The following is a 20,759-nucleotide window of genomic DNA, read 5'->3' on the forward strand; positions in this document are numbered from 1 at the left end:
AGGACATCTGACTAAAATCTGCCAGGTCATCCTTTTGCTATGCATACTCTCATACATAATTTAACTATGCTGTTTGCTTTAGAGCAGAAGCAAAACCATCACTGTGAGCAGGCTGGTTCTTCAGAACTGCTCTGGTGCTTATGAACAATCAATTCCCTGTTGAGTAAGTATCTGAAAACTCTGCTACAATATGCACTCCAAATGCTACTTCCTGTCTAACATCAAGATGAAACTTCAGGTAGCCCCACGGGCTACATCACTGCCAAGTCATCTGGCGTGCGCCTATTAAATTTTTTCCTTCAAGAAGCTTCAAAATGCACAGGTAAGTGAGGACATTCAGCTAAATCTAATCTAAAGGAACTCCCTCAAATCAGTAATGGAGATTTAAGAAGCTTCAGTGTTTTGATCTACTTGCCCACCCCTACTGACCAAAATATTTGCTAATATAGACAGAACCACAAGGTATCAAGGGATTGAGAGCACTTTTTACTCTTCACATCTGCCTGGAGCTTCAGAGCCCTGATCCTGTATTCTCATTTATTAATTCACTAATTCTCATTTACTAAGTACCAACTGCTGCTTAAACACATCAGAGGGTTTTAAAATGTGCAAATTCCTCCCTTTTATGTATTTGAAAGAGTCCCACCAGAAATATTTTTCCTTGTTTTGTGCATCACTTTTTAAATCCACTAAACACCTCTGGTTTACTCTAAGTATGCAAGTTTTACTATGTTGCTTAAAACAAACCCTCAAGGCTCTTATTTACCCCCCACAGCAAAAAAAAAACCAAAAAAAAAAATCAGATGCAAACTGCTCCATGCAGACACTGAAGCAAATCAAAGCTATTTTATATGTCTGTCTCATCCATAAAAAGATAAATATACTCGCCTAGCCTTGTTGTTTGGGAAAATAACCAGCTGAAGCAACTTAGACTTGCTTCAACTATTCAACTTTTTATTACTTTCATAATGCACATTTTGAATGAATAACAGTTTGCCTTTTTTCTTAAATTTAAAAACAATTTCTTCACTACGTGGGTGGGTTCAAAAGCCAGTCAAAATACCTTCTTCCATTTAAACACACTGTCAGGCCTTGAAGAAACAGCCATTTGCAAAAGGTCTGGCTTTTACACACACATACATAATCACTGTTTAACTTTTAGATAAAGGTTGAATTTGATCCCAAATAATTTACTGAGTTGTTTTAATTTTGTCCTGTACTATATACCCTCTTATAAACCAGGGGCTTTAACTTCTTCTCAGAAGCTGCCTTTTAAACATGCAGAATCCTGACTGCTTAGTTAAAACCTCTAACTCAAGGGACATGAGTCTAAGTGTCATAGATGAGTGACAGAATGTGAGAAGCAGTTCATTTAACTTCAAACACTTTACATAATACTGGATTTCTCATGTTAGAAGAGATACAACACTTTTACAGTAAAAACTAAAGGGACAAACATCTTAGACAGCTCCAGACTACATCCTTAGCCAAAACTTTAAAGCCACTCAAGGCCCTTTAATCAAATGTCTTGCCTAGGTTTCCTAGCTTTGTATTACATTCAGATCATATTCCGTGCTTTTTGTTGGTTTTAGACTTTTTTCTCCTTCATGGTGGGGTTAGGAACACTTTTACCTAGCCAAATGCAATCTTCCAGAGAAGTATCAACACCCAATATTTATGCCACACTCTTTGGAGGATCTTCTCATATATTTGCCTCACTAAGAGAGGCTCTTCTGCCTATGAAACCATAATGTTTCCAAGCTAAAGATCTGAAGGGTTTCTAAAATCACTTTTATAAAGCCTCATAAAGAACAAGTGCTAAGCTGATGAAGGCATCCAAAACCAGAACAATACCTGGTTAATTGGCATGGTAATGTCATTTAGAATAAAAAAGTCACCACTAGAGAACAGAAGCCAGAATGGCAGCAGCAATAACCAAAAAGCTGCTTAAACCATAATATAACAATGTGCAGCTTGAAATCTCACTCTCAAGGTCCCCAAAGCTGCTGCTGTGACCTTGTTTGTCTTTATTTGACCATTAAGTCATCAATCAAGACAGTCATGTTTTCTCAAAACACGATGAAATGAAAACATCACAAAATAATAAGCCTGTTAAAAGAAAACCACACCACTGTTCTCCACAAACCAAAGTTTCTCACCACTAGGATTTGGCCTTCAGAAGGAGCCCATCAGTCTCTTCTCCCCTCAGGGCAAGGGAGAGTGGAAGCCTACTGTAAGACAAGCCCTGGGTTTGACCTTCACAGCTGTGAGGGCACAAGTGTGCTCTCACCCAGCTTTATGTAACACTGCCCCGCTCTGCTCTCAAGTTCCTTCAGGCAAATATTGCAGGCTTCTATAAATAGTTCTTCCTCGTGTAAGGCTCACATTACGCTGGGAGCTTTTTACAGCTCCCTCTCCTTTTATTAAATATAGGCCAAAAACCATGCCCTCCTCACCATCCCCTTCTCTCAGGGAACAAATAAAACTGCAAAAACACAAGTAGTGAATTCCCTTTCCTGCAACACCTCGTGCTCCTGGCTGGGAGATCTTCAGCTGTGTCCCTGCCTTGGAAAGGGGAAGCTATTCAACCACCACCACTACTGCAGAGTGTATGAGAGCTGCGTGTGCATGCAAAGAAGGAATTCATGAAGAAAGCAAACAAAGCTCAGAGGTATGGCAATGCAAAGTATAAACACCTCAAACATGTACTTTATTTTCACACATATACATGTGCAAGGTGCTCACTGAGGTAGACCAAGACAAGGTGGGTCCAAAAGGCATGGACTAATACTCGCTGGAAATAAGATTTAACGGCTTAAAAATGCAAAACAAAACAAAACCAAACCACCAAATCATCTGGGATTAGGCTGCTGTTATATTCAGTATGTATGGACTCCAGACTCATACACGGTGAATACACAAGCCAGAATACAAGAGCACCAGCCTTGACACATCAACACCTTGTCTACCAGCATATCTCCTTGTACCACTAAAAAAAGGCAGGCATCAAAGACTTGTCAGAGTTCAGGTATGGGGAAAACTACTACACCAGCAGCAAACCAAGCCCTCAAATAATATGGGTGGGAACAGTGATAACAGAAATATGAAAAGTTCTCTTTATTTATACACCATGTGAAAATGGACCTCCACACTTCTTTTCTTCTCCATAAACCTCAAAGGCTTTCAAAAGACAGTCTGGGGTACAGCTTTTCTGCTAGTTGGGGAGAGTTGTTGATCACCACAACTTCTCTGACCTGCAGCAGCTGAGGTAGCACCACTGTCTCTGCTCAAGTCCCAAGCTCACTTCCTATCCACAGGAAGAAGCAGTGAAAGCACTTGCCCAGAAGCAGAGCAGAGTCACAATGCACTACACACACACGAACCAGCTACTTGTAAGGGGAAACAAAACAAAATCCCCCAAGAACTCACTGAATAGTGGCTGGGCCTAAGACAGCAGGCAAGAGGTAAAGATATTCAAATTAAAATCTGTTCCTATTCCAACCCCTGATGAGCCAGCCCAGCCATACTTTCTCCTCAGTGCAACACTAAAGAGCAAGGGAAGACAGCCAAAAGACCTTGCTAGCATATTGGTTTCCCACCACCACTACTACTGTTTAATCAAAAATACAATAGACCTAATTGCCAGCAAGTTAGGGCCAAGAGTTTTAGTCAAGTAACTCTAAACAAAGAACAGACTGGCTCAAACCAAATATTTATAATGGTTTAAAACCTGGGGGGGACAGAATTTTGATCTTGTTTTGCATTACTATTGTTCTTCTCCTATTACAGGAAGAATTTTTAATTTCTTACCCTCCACAATGACTTTCAAGAGTCTACATGGAGTTGGTACAATTTAAACTTTAAAAAATATTGATGTACTGGAAAATCAATACTGGACTGGAAAAAAGTGTCGTTATTTCAAATTTTAATAGCCGACCTGAAAATATTTACACAAAATATCACATAACAGAAGTAAGACAGCTGCCTTTCTACCCTGTTTCTTATTGCACAGAGTCAGTGAGAGCAGGGGTAAGAGGAACAAAATTCCTTGCAGACTGGCTTAAAAAACACCCCATCAAAACAAATACAAAACTCAAAAACCTCAAAACCTCCACACCATACCTTCTGTGTTCTGATCCACTTATTTTCAGACTGAATTTATTGCTTTGGACTAAGTTAAATAATTATATAAAAAGATTATTAAAAAATAAGACCAACAAACAAATCAAAACACCAGCTGTAGAGTAAGAACATCTTGTTTTTTATATTTTCAGAAATTAAGGAATTTAAATATCCTGTTGCTGATAGAAGCAATTTCAAAGACAACTATTGGGAAGCTTACCTCCAGGGACAGTCAGCCCACCAGTTCCTACTGTGAGTAAGATGCTAAGTCGATCTGCCTTGGCTCACTAGCATTACTGGCCCTCACTCCCTGGCAGCAAGCTTCCCCACGTGCTCAAGCAATTGGCACAATCCAGGGAGAACCTCCATCATTCTTCAAGGTTCCCTTACAACCCTGAATATGCACAGACTTTCTAAAAATCTATCCCACAGTTTCTTAACTGGTTGCAAACATCCCTGGGCCTCATATCCATGTTCTTTTGCCATCTCTGATTAGGTGGATACGGGAGCAATGCCTTCAACCATACACTGTTATGTTTGAGAGGCCATGAGTGAATTGAACGCAGCTCTGTCACGAGCTCTGTAATTACAGCCCCTGTCCAAAGCTTTGGGCTGGGGGGAATGCAGATCACAGCTCTTCTCAGCCCAGAGAAAGCCAGATCTCCAGCACCTAATGATATCTGAACCTTCCAAGCCCCTTTAGGTACCAGTGTTGAGGAGTGGCATAACAAGACCACAAATTCCTCAACAACCAACAATCCAGGGCCTCATACCAAAGCCTTGGTCACATGGACTTCCCAGCAACTGAGACATGTGCCCCTGACTAATGAGGGTGCATCTCAACACACACCATTCCAGTGCAGGACTGCTTCCCTCCAGCTCCCCTAGGGGCTAATGGCCACAGCAAAACAAAGCCATTTCATAGCCCTTCTCAAAAGGCTACAATGTAGTTTAAAAACTCGCACAATTATTCTGTCAAGTCATTTTTCTGCTTCTGATGCTTGTGTGTAAACATCAAGAATAAAGTAGGAAAATAAGAATTTGCTGTTTAAAGGTTGCTCTGTATAATCAGTATATTACCATATACATGTGTCTGTGTTCTTGGGAACCTACAAATGTTTATCTTAACAACAGGCTGTGGAATTTTAGGAAACCGAGCCAATTATCCATGGCTTAGTGCCATTAAAGTCAAAGTCACACAAGCAGATTTTAAAACAGAGTTTTTTAGAATTCAAGGGGCATTAACTTGAACATGGCAAAAGCAAAGCTGTGATACAGTCTTTACACACACAGACAAAAAACCACCAACCCAAAACAAAACAAAAGAGAAAAAAAAGTCTCCTTACAGGGGAAAACTACACAAGAGAACAAGCTAGGGAGTAAACATGCAAATTAAACGCAATACATGCTCAGTTTTTGCTTCGTTTGCAGACTACACTATCTTACTTAGATACAGAACAAAGCTGAAATCGAGCATTGTAGCTTTCCCAAAAGAACCACAAAACCAAAAGTTTGGATTCACTCAGTGCTGATGGATCAAATGGTTTCAGACCATTTGGAAACTGACTTTGGAAAATACTTGTGATAACCATTAGACATGGCACTTTCTGAAACTGTCCTCAGATAAATTCCTGTGTGCATGTATGTACATATTCTCCAAAACACACAACAGATAGTCCTGGACACTGAACCTCACTAGATTCATGGCACTGGCAGTAAGAAAGAACTTGACCAAACTGCTCCCCTGACAGCTCCTGCTCAACTGGAAATCTCTACTGAGACCAAAAACTACTGTAAGTGGACTAGACAAGCTGATCTACCATCAGCCAATTGAGTTCCCCACTTATCAGCATGCCTTGTGACTTATTTGTATCTTAGCACCCAGTCAGAAGGCATTTGGAGTATACCAACAGCCTCAGGCAAGCAAACCAGCCAGCTTTCCATGAGGAAAATAGTTCTTAGACTAACCTTATTCCTGTATGTCAAGGATTTTATTCTTTGTTTTTATTCTTTTATTTTATTCCTTAAAACCTAACTGGAATACTGAAATTTCTCTGAAACTTTTCACTACAGTATCAAAAGCAACCCTTTCTTGGGCAATAAGAGAAATTGAACTAATTCAGTAAATAAAAGTGCAGAGAACATGTAGCTTTACAAGGTTGGAAAACTCAGCACTTGAAGCACTTTTTTATTCAGTTGAAGAATATAAAAAAAATTACTAATGTTGTGCACACCCAGTTTAAAAGAAAGCCTCTCTTAAAACAAGTATATTATGATGCTTAGAAATGTCTTCCTTCAAAATGTTTTTTCATGACCTAACTTGGCAGAGCAATGGTCCTATCAGCCTTAGAACCACAATTAGAATTAATTTCCCTTGACTCATACATAGTCTAGCACAAGGCAAGTTATCATTCCCAACACTCAGTTTCCTCAAAATAACATTAACAAGACTAGAACATCTTCTGGATTTTAAGTACACATGGTTACATTTGAAGAAGATACTTTCCTATGGCATCAAAATGTATCACTAAAGCAAAAGTAATAGTCTGACTACTTTAAAGACAGTCACATTTTTGGCTTGTGCGCAAAGAAGCAGATCCTGTCACTGGAGTTGTGGAAGATTCAGATGTCAAGATCAACAGGTAAAATGGAAAGCAAGGCCTACAAGTCCAATCCTTAATATAAACACAGGATTTCCTGAAAGGAACAGATGTCTACCTACTCTTAAATTCCCTGTGTAGATTGCTCATTTGATATATAAACTCTTCTTTGAGCTAAAAAAGTTATAAAGGAGCCAAGATTTGACAACTGATGCCAGTAACATTAAAAAGTGCTTGGAGACACCACACCGTCAATTCAATTTTTTAAGCTTTCATTAACTTTCAGTTCTCTGTCCAATATGTTCTTGCAACAGACCTCAAAGCTTTATCATATCTCTTTTACTGTCAAGAGAGGATATGAAGTTCTCCTTGCTGTTGAAGAAGTTGTGGAGAGCAATTCCTCACAACCTAATGTGGCAGAAGGAAAAAATGAACTTGTGTAGAAAGGATTGAATATCACACAATTAACAGAGAGAAATTTCAGAAAAACACTTTTTTTAATATTCTATGTAGGCACTGATTTCCCTGAAACAAAGTCAATCTACTTAACTTGTTTTACAGTTCACGTAGAAAAGCTTTTGATTTAAATTCAGTCATGCTTTAAGCATAAGCAGAGTAAAATGTTATAGTATATCTGCCTGGGGGTTTGGGGGTCTAACAGAAATTTCAGTAAGAAATGCTGAAATAACATTAAAAAGTATGCCAAATAATGTCAAAGATCTCCAAGCTACCACTTGCCCCATAAAAAATACCGGTTTCAGCTTTGTTTAACAAATTCTTGGTCATCCCTTTGGTCAGAAGAACATACCAGTCCAGACAGCTCATGCAGCAGTTAAAGCAAAACACAAGACTGTATTCTAAAGTGAAAATTGCAGTATTTCCTCCATCAGGAAACATGGAATTCAATACTGCAGCTGTTCTTAGGGCACAGTAGAGATGTGGCCACACTAGGCCACCCTTACGTCCGGATCCAGATGCAGTTTTCAGAAATACGCTGTTTATTCACCTTAAATTAAGGTCACCTATTCACATTAAATTAATTATTTACTAACCAAATGCATGGTTCAGCAAAACCCTCAGTCTCCACCAAGAACCATTTTCTGTTCTTCTGAGTGAAACATTCTGCCATCACTTTAAAACCTTCTCTTCACAATATTCAGTTTGTCTTTTGTGCACTTGTATTTCTCTGTATGGCCCCATGACTCACTTTTCACACACCTGTCCCTCACCATGGAAACAGAAAAGGAAGAAAAAATAGAATGCATATACCTCATTTACATTATTGAATAAAAATACCCTATTGATATTCATCATTAGGTTGGAATCTCCATGGCCAAAACAGGAAGCACAGATAAAGTTTCCCGTGACTCAAGCCTAGCAGTAATTCCCTTGTAAACTTCCATCATCACCAACACCAGCAACTGACAGGTCAAGGCCAAAATAAGCCACTGTCCTGTAGTTTTAAAAGGCAGCCAGCTTTGAAGCAGCAGTAAGTCTAGCACAGCTCCTCTGGGGTAATTGTGTTGGCAGTGACAAGCTGCACCAGTACCTTCCTTGACCTCTCTCTTTTACAGATTTTCGTGGTAGGTTTGCAGTTCACCACTTGTGCCCTTTCTTCAAAGCTGCTGTTCAGTCCAGACTCCATATGCACCAACACCCACACCAGCTGCCTGCACAGCCTCAGCCAACAGCCCAAAGTATCTCTGTGCAACCTGAGAAAGGCATGCTGCCATCTTCTCAGCAGGATGAGACAGTGCTGAAAAGCTCCCTTCCCCAGCCTCACTCTGTACACTGATCACAAGAGAAACATGAAGGTTTATTAATAAGCAGGAGGAAAAGGTCAGCAGCTTGACTTGGATCCACAACTTTCTAGGCTAAGGTCACTCGCACAGTATGCCAGACAGGTCAGATAAGAGACAAGTTCTGCCAAAACAGACCATGAAACTCCAAGCAAACACCACAGCATACACCCAGTATGGTCTCCCACGGAATTCTACTGCTAAAGAAGTGCTCATACAGCCATGTTGATATGGAATAGAAGGGTGTTTTACAGCTCCCACTGATTTCTGATAATTCATGCTAAATCTACAGTGAGGTAGGAAAGAACAATGTAAAACAAATCCAGACACAGACAACAAACAGATCACTTAACAAATGGCAGTATGCTCTGGGATTTTTAGTGGTTTTTTGGGTTTTGTGTGGTTTTGGTTGCTTTTTTGTTGGGTTTTTTTGGTTGGTTGGTTTTTTGTTTGTTTGTTTTGGGGCTTTTTTTTTCAAGTTCTCAAAAAACTTTTGCATAATAGTGCCATTTCATAGATTCCCATTCTTCCTCAATCTTTACATTGTGTTCAGACCTGAATGCATTGAAGAACAAAGCTGATCATTTTCAAAGGGCCCTATACAGAAGTATCAATTTATAGGGCAATTAAGAAACCACACAAACCTCAAACATACAGCTAGAACAAAGCCTACTATTTTCTTGCTGCTGCAGTGCATTTGTGACTTACTGGAGGGTGTTAATGTGCAGGTTTCTGAATTCTGACAGATTTTTCCTCTTTCCCCTTGTACAAGTTTATATTCTCATTCAATAAGAAGCTTGTTTTGCAGTCATGCATCACAACTACGTCACTGAAGATATATGAATCTATTCTGGACAGTTCTTTGAATTTATACATTTATTTACAAATCAGGTCAAAGTCATGTAGAATGTGCATTAGTGCACAGCAGCAGTGTACATTCCTACAGATGAAGGCAGGAAGAGAATTTATTATCCTCTACCCTTGGCCCAAACATGCATGCAGGTAATACAGCTGCACAGTGCTGCCAGGACATTCACAGCACAAAGTTAGAGGCAACTAGAGAGGATGCTGACCACATCATTTTTATGTTATTCAGCACAATCATAAGGCTCAGCAGAGACACACATGCCATTGAGTTTTTGAAACCAAGTATTTCATGTTTAGGTACCATAGCACAGTTTGCATTGATCACCAATTCCCTTTGCTGCAATACAAGGGACACCATCATAGCCATCAGGTTCTAACCATTATGGCCTATGCTCTTCAGACAAATTATAAACAGCTGTAAAAATAAAACTGAACTTCAGCTAAGCAAGTTTGCAAATTATTGAGAGTACATCACATGTTCTACCTGACAGTGGGCAGAAATACCCAACCCGACAAAACTGAAGTCCCACATGCAAAATTTTCCTAAAAACATCCTATATAGACACTATATTGCACCACTGGATGAAGCCTCAAAAAATCCACCCAACTGCACATGTTGCACAAAAGTTGGCCATCACACAAAAGTGGGAGCAGGACCAACGCCTACCAGTCAAAACAAACAGACATAACGTTCAGCATGAACCCATCCTGATTTGTCTGTCCGAAGGAAGACAGACAAATATCTTCAAAGTCATTTTCAAGTAAGAAATGGAAAAGTTTTTTGTATCAGAAAAATGACAGTACTCCAGTATAAAGAGATAGCATGGTGGAACATATAAAACCTAACCCTAAATAGTAATAAGAAAGAAGGATGATATTTCACTTCAGCATGCCTGGAAACCTTCTGTTGCATGGAGTGTTACTTTATGAACACTGTCAGCAGCAACTGACACAGCCTACCTTACTTCATCTTTGATGTCCCACAGCAATGAAATACACATCACTGAAATGTGTCTGCTATGTGGCAGCATTCCCAGGTATGTCATTTAGAGAAGTCTCAAACCACTCTGAATTCCATTTTAAATTCTCCACCCACAGATTTTCTTTGCAAAAATAAACATAAAAGAAAAACACATTCACTCAGCACATGGAACTGAAAGACTGGGGGTGACCTTTGATTATAGCACTAAAACAAAATACATATTAAAAGTAAGAAAAAGCTGGAAGAGAGGAAAAGCACAGCAATTTACTCAGGTGAGTCCCACTAGCTATTCTGCCATCTGGAAAAAACAGCAGCTTTCAGCACATAAGCATGTAAGCACAGGAGGGCCCACCAGTTTTCTGCTATTTTTCTACCTCAGCAATCTTTTTACATAATAGTTCAATGAATAAAACAGGTCAAATTGAGCCTCATGGGAGTTTTACCAAATTTTAAACATTAAAAAGCTGCTTGTAGCTAAGTATTATGGTCAAATTAAAGATTCCACAACTTAAAGCAATTTGCTTTTTCAGTGGCACTGTTGTCTCCATTAACTTTCCTTGGTTACTAACCAATCAGGATAAGGTCTGGTATATTAGCAAATGCAGTGAACAGATTAATATAACTCTGACTTCATACAAACTGTCCCAGGTCAGAGCCTTTCCACTACTGCAGAGTGAAGAGCAGCACTTCTCAGACTCTCTAATTAAACAGTGTCTGTTGAGATCTGGGCAGCCTTTGAACATCATCATAGTGAAAATATAAGTTTCCACTCATGCAATTTTACCAATTTTGCCTTAGTAACACAGATTATTACCAGCCAAACACAATCTCACAAACCTGAGAAATGTGCCTTTTCTTTGCAAGTTACCAGGAAAGAACAACGTAGTCAAAACCAGAAAAAGACTGTTGGGAATGAAAGGTACCATTTTCCCCTCTACCATTCCAATCCATTGGCAGGCAGATTCCTTTTCCAGCTCTCCGCCAGGGCTCTGTCCCTCAGTGACTCTAAGAGTCTCACCAGACAGCTAAAAATAACTTCTCAACTACAAGACATGCACATTATCAGCGGAAAACATTTCTGTGAACTTAGTAACAGCCCCACAGCTCAGTCTGATGACAAGAGAGACTGAACAGGCAGACTAAAGAATGGTTGCTGAGGTAGGGAAGCCTTTACTGCATGCCCATCCATGACCGTCACGGACAGAACACATATTTTCTCCCAAGGTGATAGATATTTTACAGGCAATCTCAGAAAGTTGGGGTTTTTCCATTATAAGCAATATTGACTGTAAAATCTAAATATATTAGAATCACATTGATAATTTGAACTTGATTCATTTAAATACATATTGCTTTGAAATTCAACAGTCTCCCATGATTGTTTCTGCAGAAGTCTTCAGAAGCAACATGTAATAATAGATGTAACATTTTGTAAGCAAGTGCAATGCCCTCAACATTCAAAGTTATTTTTCTTGCTATAAAACAGTGGTAAAACAGGAAGGGGATTAAAAGACTTGCCAGGTTACTTCTGTATGGATATCTGCATTGTAGGTTTCGCTGCTTCACTGCATACTATGATCACTACAGAAAAATGCACATGAAATCATTTATTCTCCAAAGCCCTGAGCTACAGAATCAAAGGCCAGTTAGTCTCCAAAAGATACGTGAAACATATCATGTTTGCATCAAGCCTTGAGAAAGAATAATTTTGATGAAAAATCAAAATTATTATGATGATAAAACTTTATGAAATTGAAAGAGTGCTTCAACACTAAAAATACCCAGTCACTTGTTCATCTTACAAAATCTGTATTTGTGATTTTTTAATTAAAAAGCAACTTGCCATCTCTCAGAAAGACTCAGAAAAAGCAAGCAAGACTTAGAGACTTCATACACAAAACTGCCTTCCCTGTGTGGATCACAAACTTCTATAACTCCCACCACTCAGTACTACCAGAGAAGAATACTGTGACTTATTCAGAAAGGATGAACAACATGGTTCTTGTGTCATTACAGCAAAAACTCTGCAACCAACCACTAAAAGCCTTCATCTGACTCTTATTCCCCACCTTATTCTATATGGTTCACAGAAGTTATCTTTGTTCACTGGGAACTTAAGTAGTAGAGCATTCACCATCAATGAAAAAAAAGTTTTTGAACATGAAGGTGTCCTACTTACTCTGGTTTTGTCAGGATTTGAGGTATTTCAGATGTTCACATGGAGGACAAAACTCTTGCTTTCACAGCATTACTTCCCAAACTAAATTCTCCAGTTATGAAATTACAGATACATAAGTACAATTACATGCCATAAATGCTGATTGCATTAAGGGCTGTAATTTTATGAGGCCTCAGAGTGATATGAACACCACCTACTCCAGACACATTTTTTCTTGTACAGTTAAAATCCCCAACTGCTTCCAGATCAACAGTATGATTTTATCCCAAATAAATTTCTGGTAAGAGCTGAAGTGATACTTGAAAACCTATTTTTTTTAAAGTAAAGATTTAAGAGTGTGGGTGGCTTTTTTTCCAAAGCCTGACGGAGATTTTAACAAAGCACAACTTTTCCATGGCTACTGTAAACATACATGGAATCCACCCGTCCATTTGTTTTTCCCATGACACTTCCATCAGAGGGCAAGTCCCATCAGTTACACTGTGACCTTCCTACTGATGTTTTGCTAATGACCAGGCAAGAAACAAGAAGTTTTCTGAACAGAGTTAAAAATTACTGTGCTGTTGATGAAATAGCTATAATTTGAAGCTACAGTATTGGGAGACATAAAAATAAACTAGTTCTACACACTTCTAATAAAGACATTAAAAGGAAGGAAAAAAGAAAGAAGAGTAGAAATCCCAGTGACCTTGCATCTTTCATAAGTCACCAACATTTCTCAGCAAGCAGAAGGATATCCCGACCAGAGTCACTACTCATTTCACTTTCCCAGTCAAAGTCATCAGGAGCAGCACCAAAGATGCTTACTGAAGACTCCACTGAAAGCTGGATCAAAACCAAAGTCAAAAAATCAAAAAAAGTGCCAGTATCAAAAGGCCAATTTTCCATCACTCTCCCTGGTGCAGTCAGGTGTAGTTGTGCAGTAACAGCTGCCATTTTACTGCATTTCCTGAGAATAAAGAGTGGGGTTAAGGGAGGGAAGCAAACAAACAATCTGACCAGGAACAAACAAAAATAAGCTCAAGGTCTCTTCTATCAATACATGTCTATATTAGAGTTTCCACATGATATCCAAGCTATCTATATTAAGCCTCTCAGGCTAGTCTTCACTAAATTAAGCTCTTGAGTAGCTTAAAGTTCACATGATTTTTAGAGCCTATCTAGGCAGCTATTCTTTCTGCACCTCCTCTACTGAAAGTTTCTTTGTTAGCTACATTTTTCACCTTCAGTTCCAATCCTCTGATGAAACCACGTATGTGTGAAGTCACATGACATCAGGAAGCACACTTCATCTCTTTTAGAGGAATAAGGATTTCAGAATGAGGTGGGATCAAAGGCAAAAGTATCAGAGTTGATGAGAAAATAGTTTCAGTATTCAAAAATCTAACAACGTGGAACCCAAAAGGTGAAATACGCTCCTATCACTTCTAATCCTCAGGTTTCCTTCACATGAAGCTATTCCTCTAATAGCTTCATGGTGACTTGAAGGCAAAGCATACTGCTCTAAGGCCACATATCCTCTTCAGTCTTTAACTTCATATTTGAATTGTCTCAGAATAATTCCAACTAGAAATCCTAGTTAGGAAGACTAGTAAATGTACTATAAATCAGTCCCAATGCTTTCAGTTCTGTTTAAACATTAAATCTATTTCCTTGCTAGTCTATACAGGCTGTAAGTTTTAGTCCAGACCTGCACACATGTAGAACCAAACTGCTCACTGAACAAGACCTCCAGTTTCTTACAGCATCTTTGACATAAGTTTCATCTATCATCAACTTTCCTTCCTAGTGCACGCTTCATCAGAAAGAAACAAAACTTATTTGGATTGCACTTCATTTCATAGCAGTACATATATTAAACAGCAACACCTGGGATACACAAAGTGGGGTGTGGGACGGGATTTAGGGTTTGAGAAGAACTAAGTCTGTTGAAAATACTTCTTTTAACATGTTCCTTCAAAAATACCTTCTTCATACGAACTGAAAATTGCTCAACACCTGTGCAAGGCAGCTGTTCCTTTGTATTTTAGAGATAAATAAAAAGCACTGGGGACAAATTCTGAGCTATCCTGTGATGAATACAAGCACCTTACTGGAAGTAGACTTATCTTAAAGAAAAAAGAAGTGTGGGCAAATTAGCAGAGAGAATAGTTCACTGCATTCACTGTACCTTTATGTTCTTTACCAGGATGTGAAATGGGAATTTACAAGAGGGAAAAAAGTAAGCCATACAGAAATGAACAAGAAGAACCCATTAGATGTATTTCACTCAAGAACACTTTAGATTTTTTGTTTTGTCTAATCCCTAAGGACATGGGCTTCTGCTAGAATTTAAGTGCAATTCTGTTGCAATATAATCCTACCTGAGCTAGTGGGGACAGAAGGGGGAGTAAAAAGAACCAACAATAAGGGTATTCTTTCTGCCTGATATGAACTCCATCTCTGCCCAACTACATTACATTCCTGTAGGTTGCGATGTCATGTTACAGAGGCTAAAAACTTTACAAAAACACCTTGTTTCTTTCCTTTGGTTTTCCTACAATAGTTTGAAAACAATTGTAGCACTGAGATTTTTGAGTGTGTTAAGGATTTTAGGTATTGCAGGTAGTGCACATGCAAAACATTTTATTAAAGCTTTAAAATGCAAAGCTTTTAATTAAGAAATGTCAGTCAATCACAGAGCAAGGAACAGCTATTATGGGCATTGTTCCAAAGCTAAAAAGCTCCCAATTATAGAATGGTCCTTTAAACTAGTTTGGCTCCAAGTTGAAATGGGTTTTGCAACAAAGAACATGTAAAAAATGCAGTTAAACTAGATTAGAAGCAGTTGCAATTTTTTTTTACAAATTCACCAAGCACATTCATTCTTTTAATGGAGTTCAGACACAGACAAGTTGTGCAGTGGCAAAAGGAACTTGTAAATTATAAAAAGTTGCTCCTTATTTGATTATAGCAATGAAGATCAAGTTGGAGGGAAGAAATCTAAAGAGCTTTCCTGCCTTCCAGCTACCAGAACACAAGAACGTAACTCTCCAACAGCAATGTTGTATTCCAGAGCCACTTGATTTTAAAAGAAAAACTGTTCTTAAAAAAAAAGTTCTACAGAGAAAATAGTTCATATTGTTCCTATTTCATGAATAATTTTGAACTGTTTTGCTTCTTTTTCTGTTTTAAGGTTCTGGTTTTAAATTTAAATACAGGTAAGAAAAGCAACTCAAATCACAGCCAGAAAACAAGCTTAATAAAATGACAACAACCCTAGTCCAAGTCCTCATGTTTCAAAGGAAACACTCATGTCTAAGCTCCTTATAATGTAAGAATTTTCATTTTAACAGAATGAAGTCCAGGATACCAGTGAGATAGGTATCAATAATGGCATGCTTCAATAAATGGCCTTAGAGGTACCAAATTACCTATCAGCACATAAAAAGATTAATACACATAGCATATAAATATTAACACCAGGATTGCCAATGAAAATCAGTGACAAATTGTCCTACAAATATAGGACAATACAAGTACCTCAAATAACTGCAATTTCTTGGCAGCTGAAAGCCTGCAAAGCTGTGCAAGCAATTCCTCTTGTGCCTGTTCCCAAAACAGCACATGTTTACCAATACCACAACTTAAGAGACCTTGTGCCCAAAGCAGTTTTATCTGCAACTTTAAAAATATTAGCTATCTCAGATTCCTTCTTGTTTATTCTCAAAAAAATATTATGGTGGTCAATAACATGCCAGTTTACTAATGTTAGACATGGAGGCAGGGAGGGAGGCAACCACAGTAAATAGCAATCTTTGACCCATTCAAGCACAGTACACTATCAATAACCTACTTTTGGGGATTGAAGCAGAAGTTTATACCTCTGCCCCACCAGTCCAAAGCTGTATTTGAGAACACAACAGCAGCGCAGCTCAGCGGGATTTGAGAAAGACACCAGGCAGTGTTATGCAGTGCAAGAGTCAAAAAACAGCATTCAACTAAACTGCTGAGTATGGGAAAATGAAAAGTACTAAAGCAGCATTTGCCATGTTCCTTTCTTTTGTCTGAGTTAATTTAAAACATGGCTAGCAATGCCTCTGCACATACACTACATACATACTACAAAGCTTAGCTCTGAGAGAAAAACAGTATTGGGGGATTATGGCTCCAAAGCAGCCCCTGCTGTACCTGGTTTTCAACTCCTTTTGCTCCTGATCATCTGCATAGCATTCTTCCTTTCTTGTGTCTCCTCTTCCCCACCAGAACCTCACCATTTGGCTAGCAGGCTTGCTTTAAGTGTCACTTCTATTTGTGGTCCCCCCCACATGAACAGTTCTTGATGTTGTAAGGTCATTTGAATGCAATTGCAACTTTGGCTGAGGCACAAATTTCCTCACCCCCTCTTGGCAGAGCAGCTACACAAACTACCAAACTGAATCAAACACGGTTAGGCTACTCCTCTTTTCAGTCTGCTGCATTAAAACCTTGATCTTTTAAGTGCATATTACAATATCTACCTTCTCAACCATGTCCAAAATTTTTGAGAACAAAGCCAAGCATACATAAAAGAACAGATGGTAGCAAATCTTTCCCTTTAAACATCATGAAAACACTGCAAAGTGTTTCCAGAGTCTTCACAAAAGTAGCAAGATTTATCTACAGAGCAAAATAAAGGCATACTTTAAAACTGCATACATTTCAAAAGACTAAGGCTTTCTGCTGCATGTCTTGAAACACGCATGAGAATAGAGCTACGAGCTTATCTGGCAATCACATGTACTCCAACAAATTAAACCTCTTTTCCCTGAAATTACCCTTTAAAGTAAAGCCAGTCACAAACTTTGCCCTTCTCAAAGTCACCTGTCACCTCAACAAACTTCTGAGATTTAACAATTTGGAAATATTTTATCATTCCTCAAGAAAACTGAGAGCAATTTCCTTTACCTAAACTTCTCCTCCAAGACAAGCCACAATAATTCTTCTCAGCCAGCCTCCTGCTCCCTCACATTAAGAACAAGTTTGCCATTGCAGCCACCTCTTCTCCAGCAGCACTTTTTTTTTTTTTTTTGTGGACTGATCCAATTCAAAACTAAGTGTCAAAACAAAGGAGACATAAACATTGTCTTCTAGAGGCAAGCCTGCACCAAGGATAAACTTTTGAATCTTTGTAGATATGAAATGCAACTACCTCCGTGAAAAAAGCATTGCAAGCCAGATGCTCCTTCAAACAAAAGAACAATAACACAATTTTCAGCATTTCTCATCTGATTTTGCTTATTAGAAGTCACCTCCCCGACCATTTTAAAAAGTTCAATTGTAATTAATCAAAAGGCTCACACCTACTTCAAGGGTTAATCACAGTGCTTTCCATCGCATCAAGCTTTTGGCTGCTGACAACCCTAATCAAAAATATCCTTTTAAAAGTTCTTTACAACCCAAACCTGATTCTACAATTATTCCTCAGTTCCAAACTGAGCATAACTGTATGACTGGATAACATCCAGCCTTTAGGATACAAGAACTGTCATTTACTTTACGAATGAAGCTGCAGGTATTCCCAGTGCCTTTTTGCACCACTGTTTTCCTGCTTCATTACAGTCCTGACTCCAAGTTTTAACATACTGAAGTGCAGAACTGTTCCAAGCATCAGGCTATGATTACAGCAGACTGAAATTCACCATATGGTGAATGGTGCATTTGATGAGGTGATTTACATTTGCAAATAGAATTCTATTCCCACATGCGCTTCTATACTTCGTCTTAAGCCTGAACTGAAACACCTGCAATACAAGAAATTAAATTTGAGCCTGATAGTAAGGCAACAAGATTTAAAGCAAAAGCAAATAAAAATATTTCACACAGAACTGAAGTTTCCTTTCTTCCCAAAGAGAGCAAAAACAAACAAACCAAAAAAAAAAAAAAACCAAAAACCCCAAAAAATCACACACCAAAGAAATACAGCAGTAGATCATCCGCAATCAGTCAAAGACAACCCAGAGCAAACATTTGCAGCAATATGCAAATACAGCACTTTCAGTGGCCAGGGAAGGGAACAAAATACTCCTTTAAAGGCTGAAATTGGAGAAAAAAGTGTTTCAGCAACATCAAGAACAAAGAGAGAGATTTCCTCTTCATACCTTTTCTGTACAAGCTGGGATTTCAACAGACGTTTCACCAAAATCACAGGAAGTAATAAAGTATCTTGCAAAAATCTATTTTTTGTTTTCATTAATTTTTAAGTTAAGTTGCAAAACAGTTTTTCTGAGAACTAAGAATTTTTCAACCAACACTTTTCTTTTAGGTTTCCCAATGATTCCATGTAATTACCACCTCCCATCTGTCTTGCCCATGAATCTTCAGCAGCAGAACATTTGCTGACACTATAATCAAGAATGAACTGGCTGTAAGATTATTTATCCTCTGCCATACTGTGCCACTATTAAATATCTAGGGAGATACATTAGGATTTAACTCTAGTTGACTGGCAACTAAATCCTGTATCGATATAGACAGATATAGGCTATTTACACAGAGATTTTTATGAGGTCACCTTGCTGACACAATACAACCTTCAAAGCCTCAAGACATTAACCAAGTGTCTCCTCCCTACCTATAAAACATTGTGTCAACATAGTAGCAACAATTCAACGCTGCATGACCTATACCATCCATCTAATCACACTGCACATCCTCAAGACTGTCTGCTTTGTGATAGTACAACAAAGTTACTTCAAGTAACTTAAGTTTACTGTCTGGCACATCTACTCTTTGATAGTCCATTTGCTATGGTAAAAAACCACCCCAGCAAAAATAACAACACACCTTTATAATAAGCCTACATGCAAAGCACAAAATTTCTTGATTTCCTTTACCCACAATGTATTTCAATTCAATATTTCCAATTTATTTTATTTTATTAGTTTGCAATATAACTTTCACTACCATCTTAGCTTGGTGGTAAGGAATGAAAAGGTCATTATCTTTAAAAATAATCTAGAGATCGGAGGAAGGAGTCACTTGTCTATGCTAATAACTAGTGTTGTTTTACTAATGCAAGGTAATAAAAGTTTGTCCTTTTCAGTAACTGGTATTGGGCCCAGAGAGCTTCAAGATCCAAACAGAAATGATGAACCAAGAAAGTTTATAGAGAAAACTGTGGACCATTCTTCTGGTGAAGGATATCCCCTACACTGCCCTTTCAAACCCACACAAGCAAGTATGTGTTCAGTCTGAAATCCTCCCCCTGCGGCTTCTCTGAAAACACTGTATGTAGGCAGGATAAATTATTAGTCAGAACTAGAACATTTGGAATGTGTTTCAGCTTTTCAGATACCCAGGCACAGCCAGTAAAGAGCAGATTATTCCCTGAGCAAGTGGGCAGAGTAGTTAACTGTCTTAATATTAAAAGTATAAAATAATTTATATAGCTACTACAAGAAAGCTGTAATCCAAATACAAAGGTCAGAATTTATATAAAAACATTTAAGCCAAATACAAACAAGGTTCAGAATTAATTTGAGATATTTAAGATCTTACAAAAATAGGCTTGAGGAACACAGGAACTGTTTCCACTTTCTTCCTCATCTAATGTACATTTGTGGTCTAGTATCAGTTAAAAGCAACTCAACCTCAGAAATAAGACTAAAACAAAAGCAGCTTGTTCCCCAAGTACTCCTTTTCTGTCCTGGCAATCCTACACCCCAAAAAACAAAAACCAAAGCAGTCACCATCCCCACCCCCCACCAAACACACGACTGAAGAAAAACACATAGGCTTTTTACCAATCTGCACAATATAGAAAGAAAAAAGCCCTGGAGACAGAAGTAGAAAGCAACAGATCCTTCCCTGCTTCCATTTTGTATGGTATCCCTATGGCAGTACCCAACTCACCTCCAAGAACAAGTTACACAAAAAGGTCACCCAGCTGAATTCACATGTTCCTGATAACCAGCAGGGAAGTTTTACTGAGGATTAAAACAAACCAGAGACACACTGAAGCCTCCTCCCCGCCTCTGTCCTCTTTCTCTACACACAGTGTGCTCACTCCACACACCCACACTACACAAGACACTAGTAGCTCCAAGTGTGTCTCCACATGATGTGTCAAGTAAGCAAGTGGTTTCCAGTTTGAATCAATCCCTGCAAGTCATCCTTCTTATTTAAAGATGGAAAGAACAGGTTCTTCCTCACTCTAGAGTGTGCAAATTTTCTTCCTTTGAATGACATTA

At 38.5% G+C, this 20,759-nt stretch overlaps 1 protein-coding gene across 7 annotated transcripts in view; it reads right to left on the bottom strand.

Moving 5' to 3' along the window:
• Positions 1–20,759, bottom strand: part of TRAK1 (trafficking kinesin protein 1) — a 127,009-nt gene that overhangs the window by 86,035 nt on the left and 20,215 nt on the right. For 5 of the 7 annotated variants that reach the window (XM_085051330.1, XM_085051327.1, XM_085051335.1 and 2 more), the window contains exon 1: positions 16,720–16,874. The exons of 1 other annotated variant lie outside the window; for it this stretch is intronic. In XM_085051330.1, the coding sequence (XP_084907456.1) occupies positions 16,720–16,805 (86 nt within the window). In that variant the 5' untranslated portion in view covers positions 16,806–16,874. Of the gene's footprint in view, positions 1–16,719; positions 16,876–20,759 lie in introns of those variants that run through there. One more of the 7 variants, XM_085051328.1, reaches the window with a different exon arrangement.

Source organism: Lichenostomus cassidix, chromosome 2 (genome assembly GCF_008360975.1).
Source record: "Lichenostomus cassidix isolate B80296 chromosome 2, HeHo_3.0, whole genome shotgun sequence".
NCBI lineage: Eukaryota > Metazoa > Chordata > Aves > Passeriformes > Meliphagidae > Lichenostomus > Lichenostomus cassidix.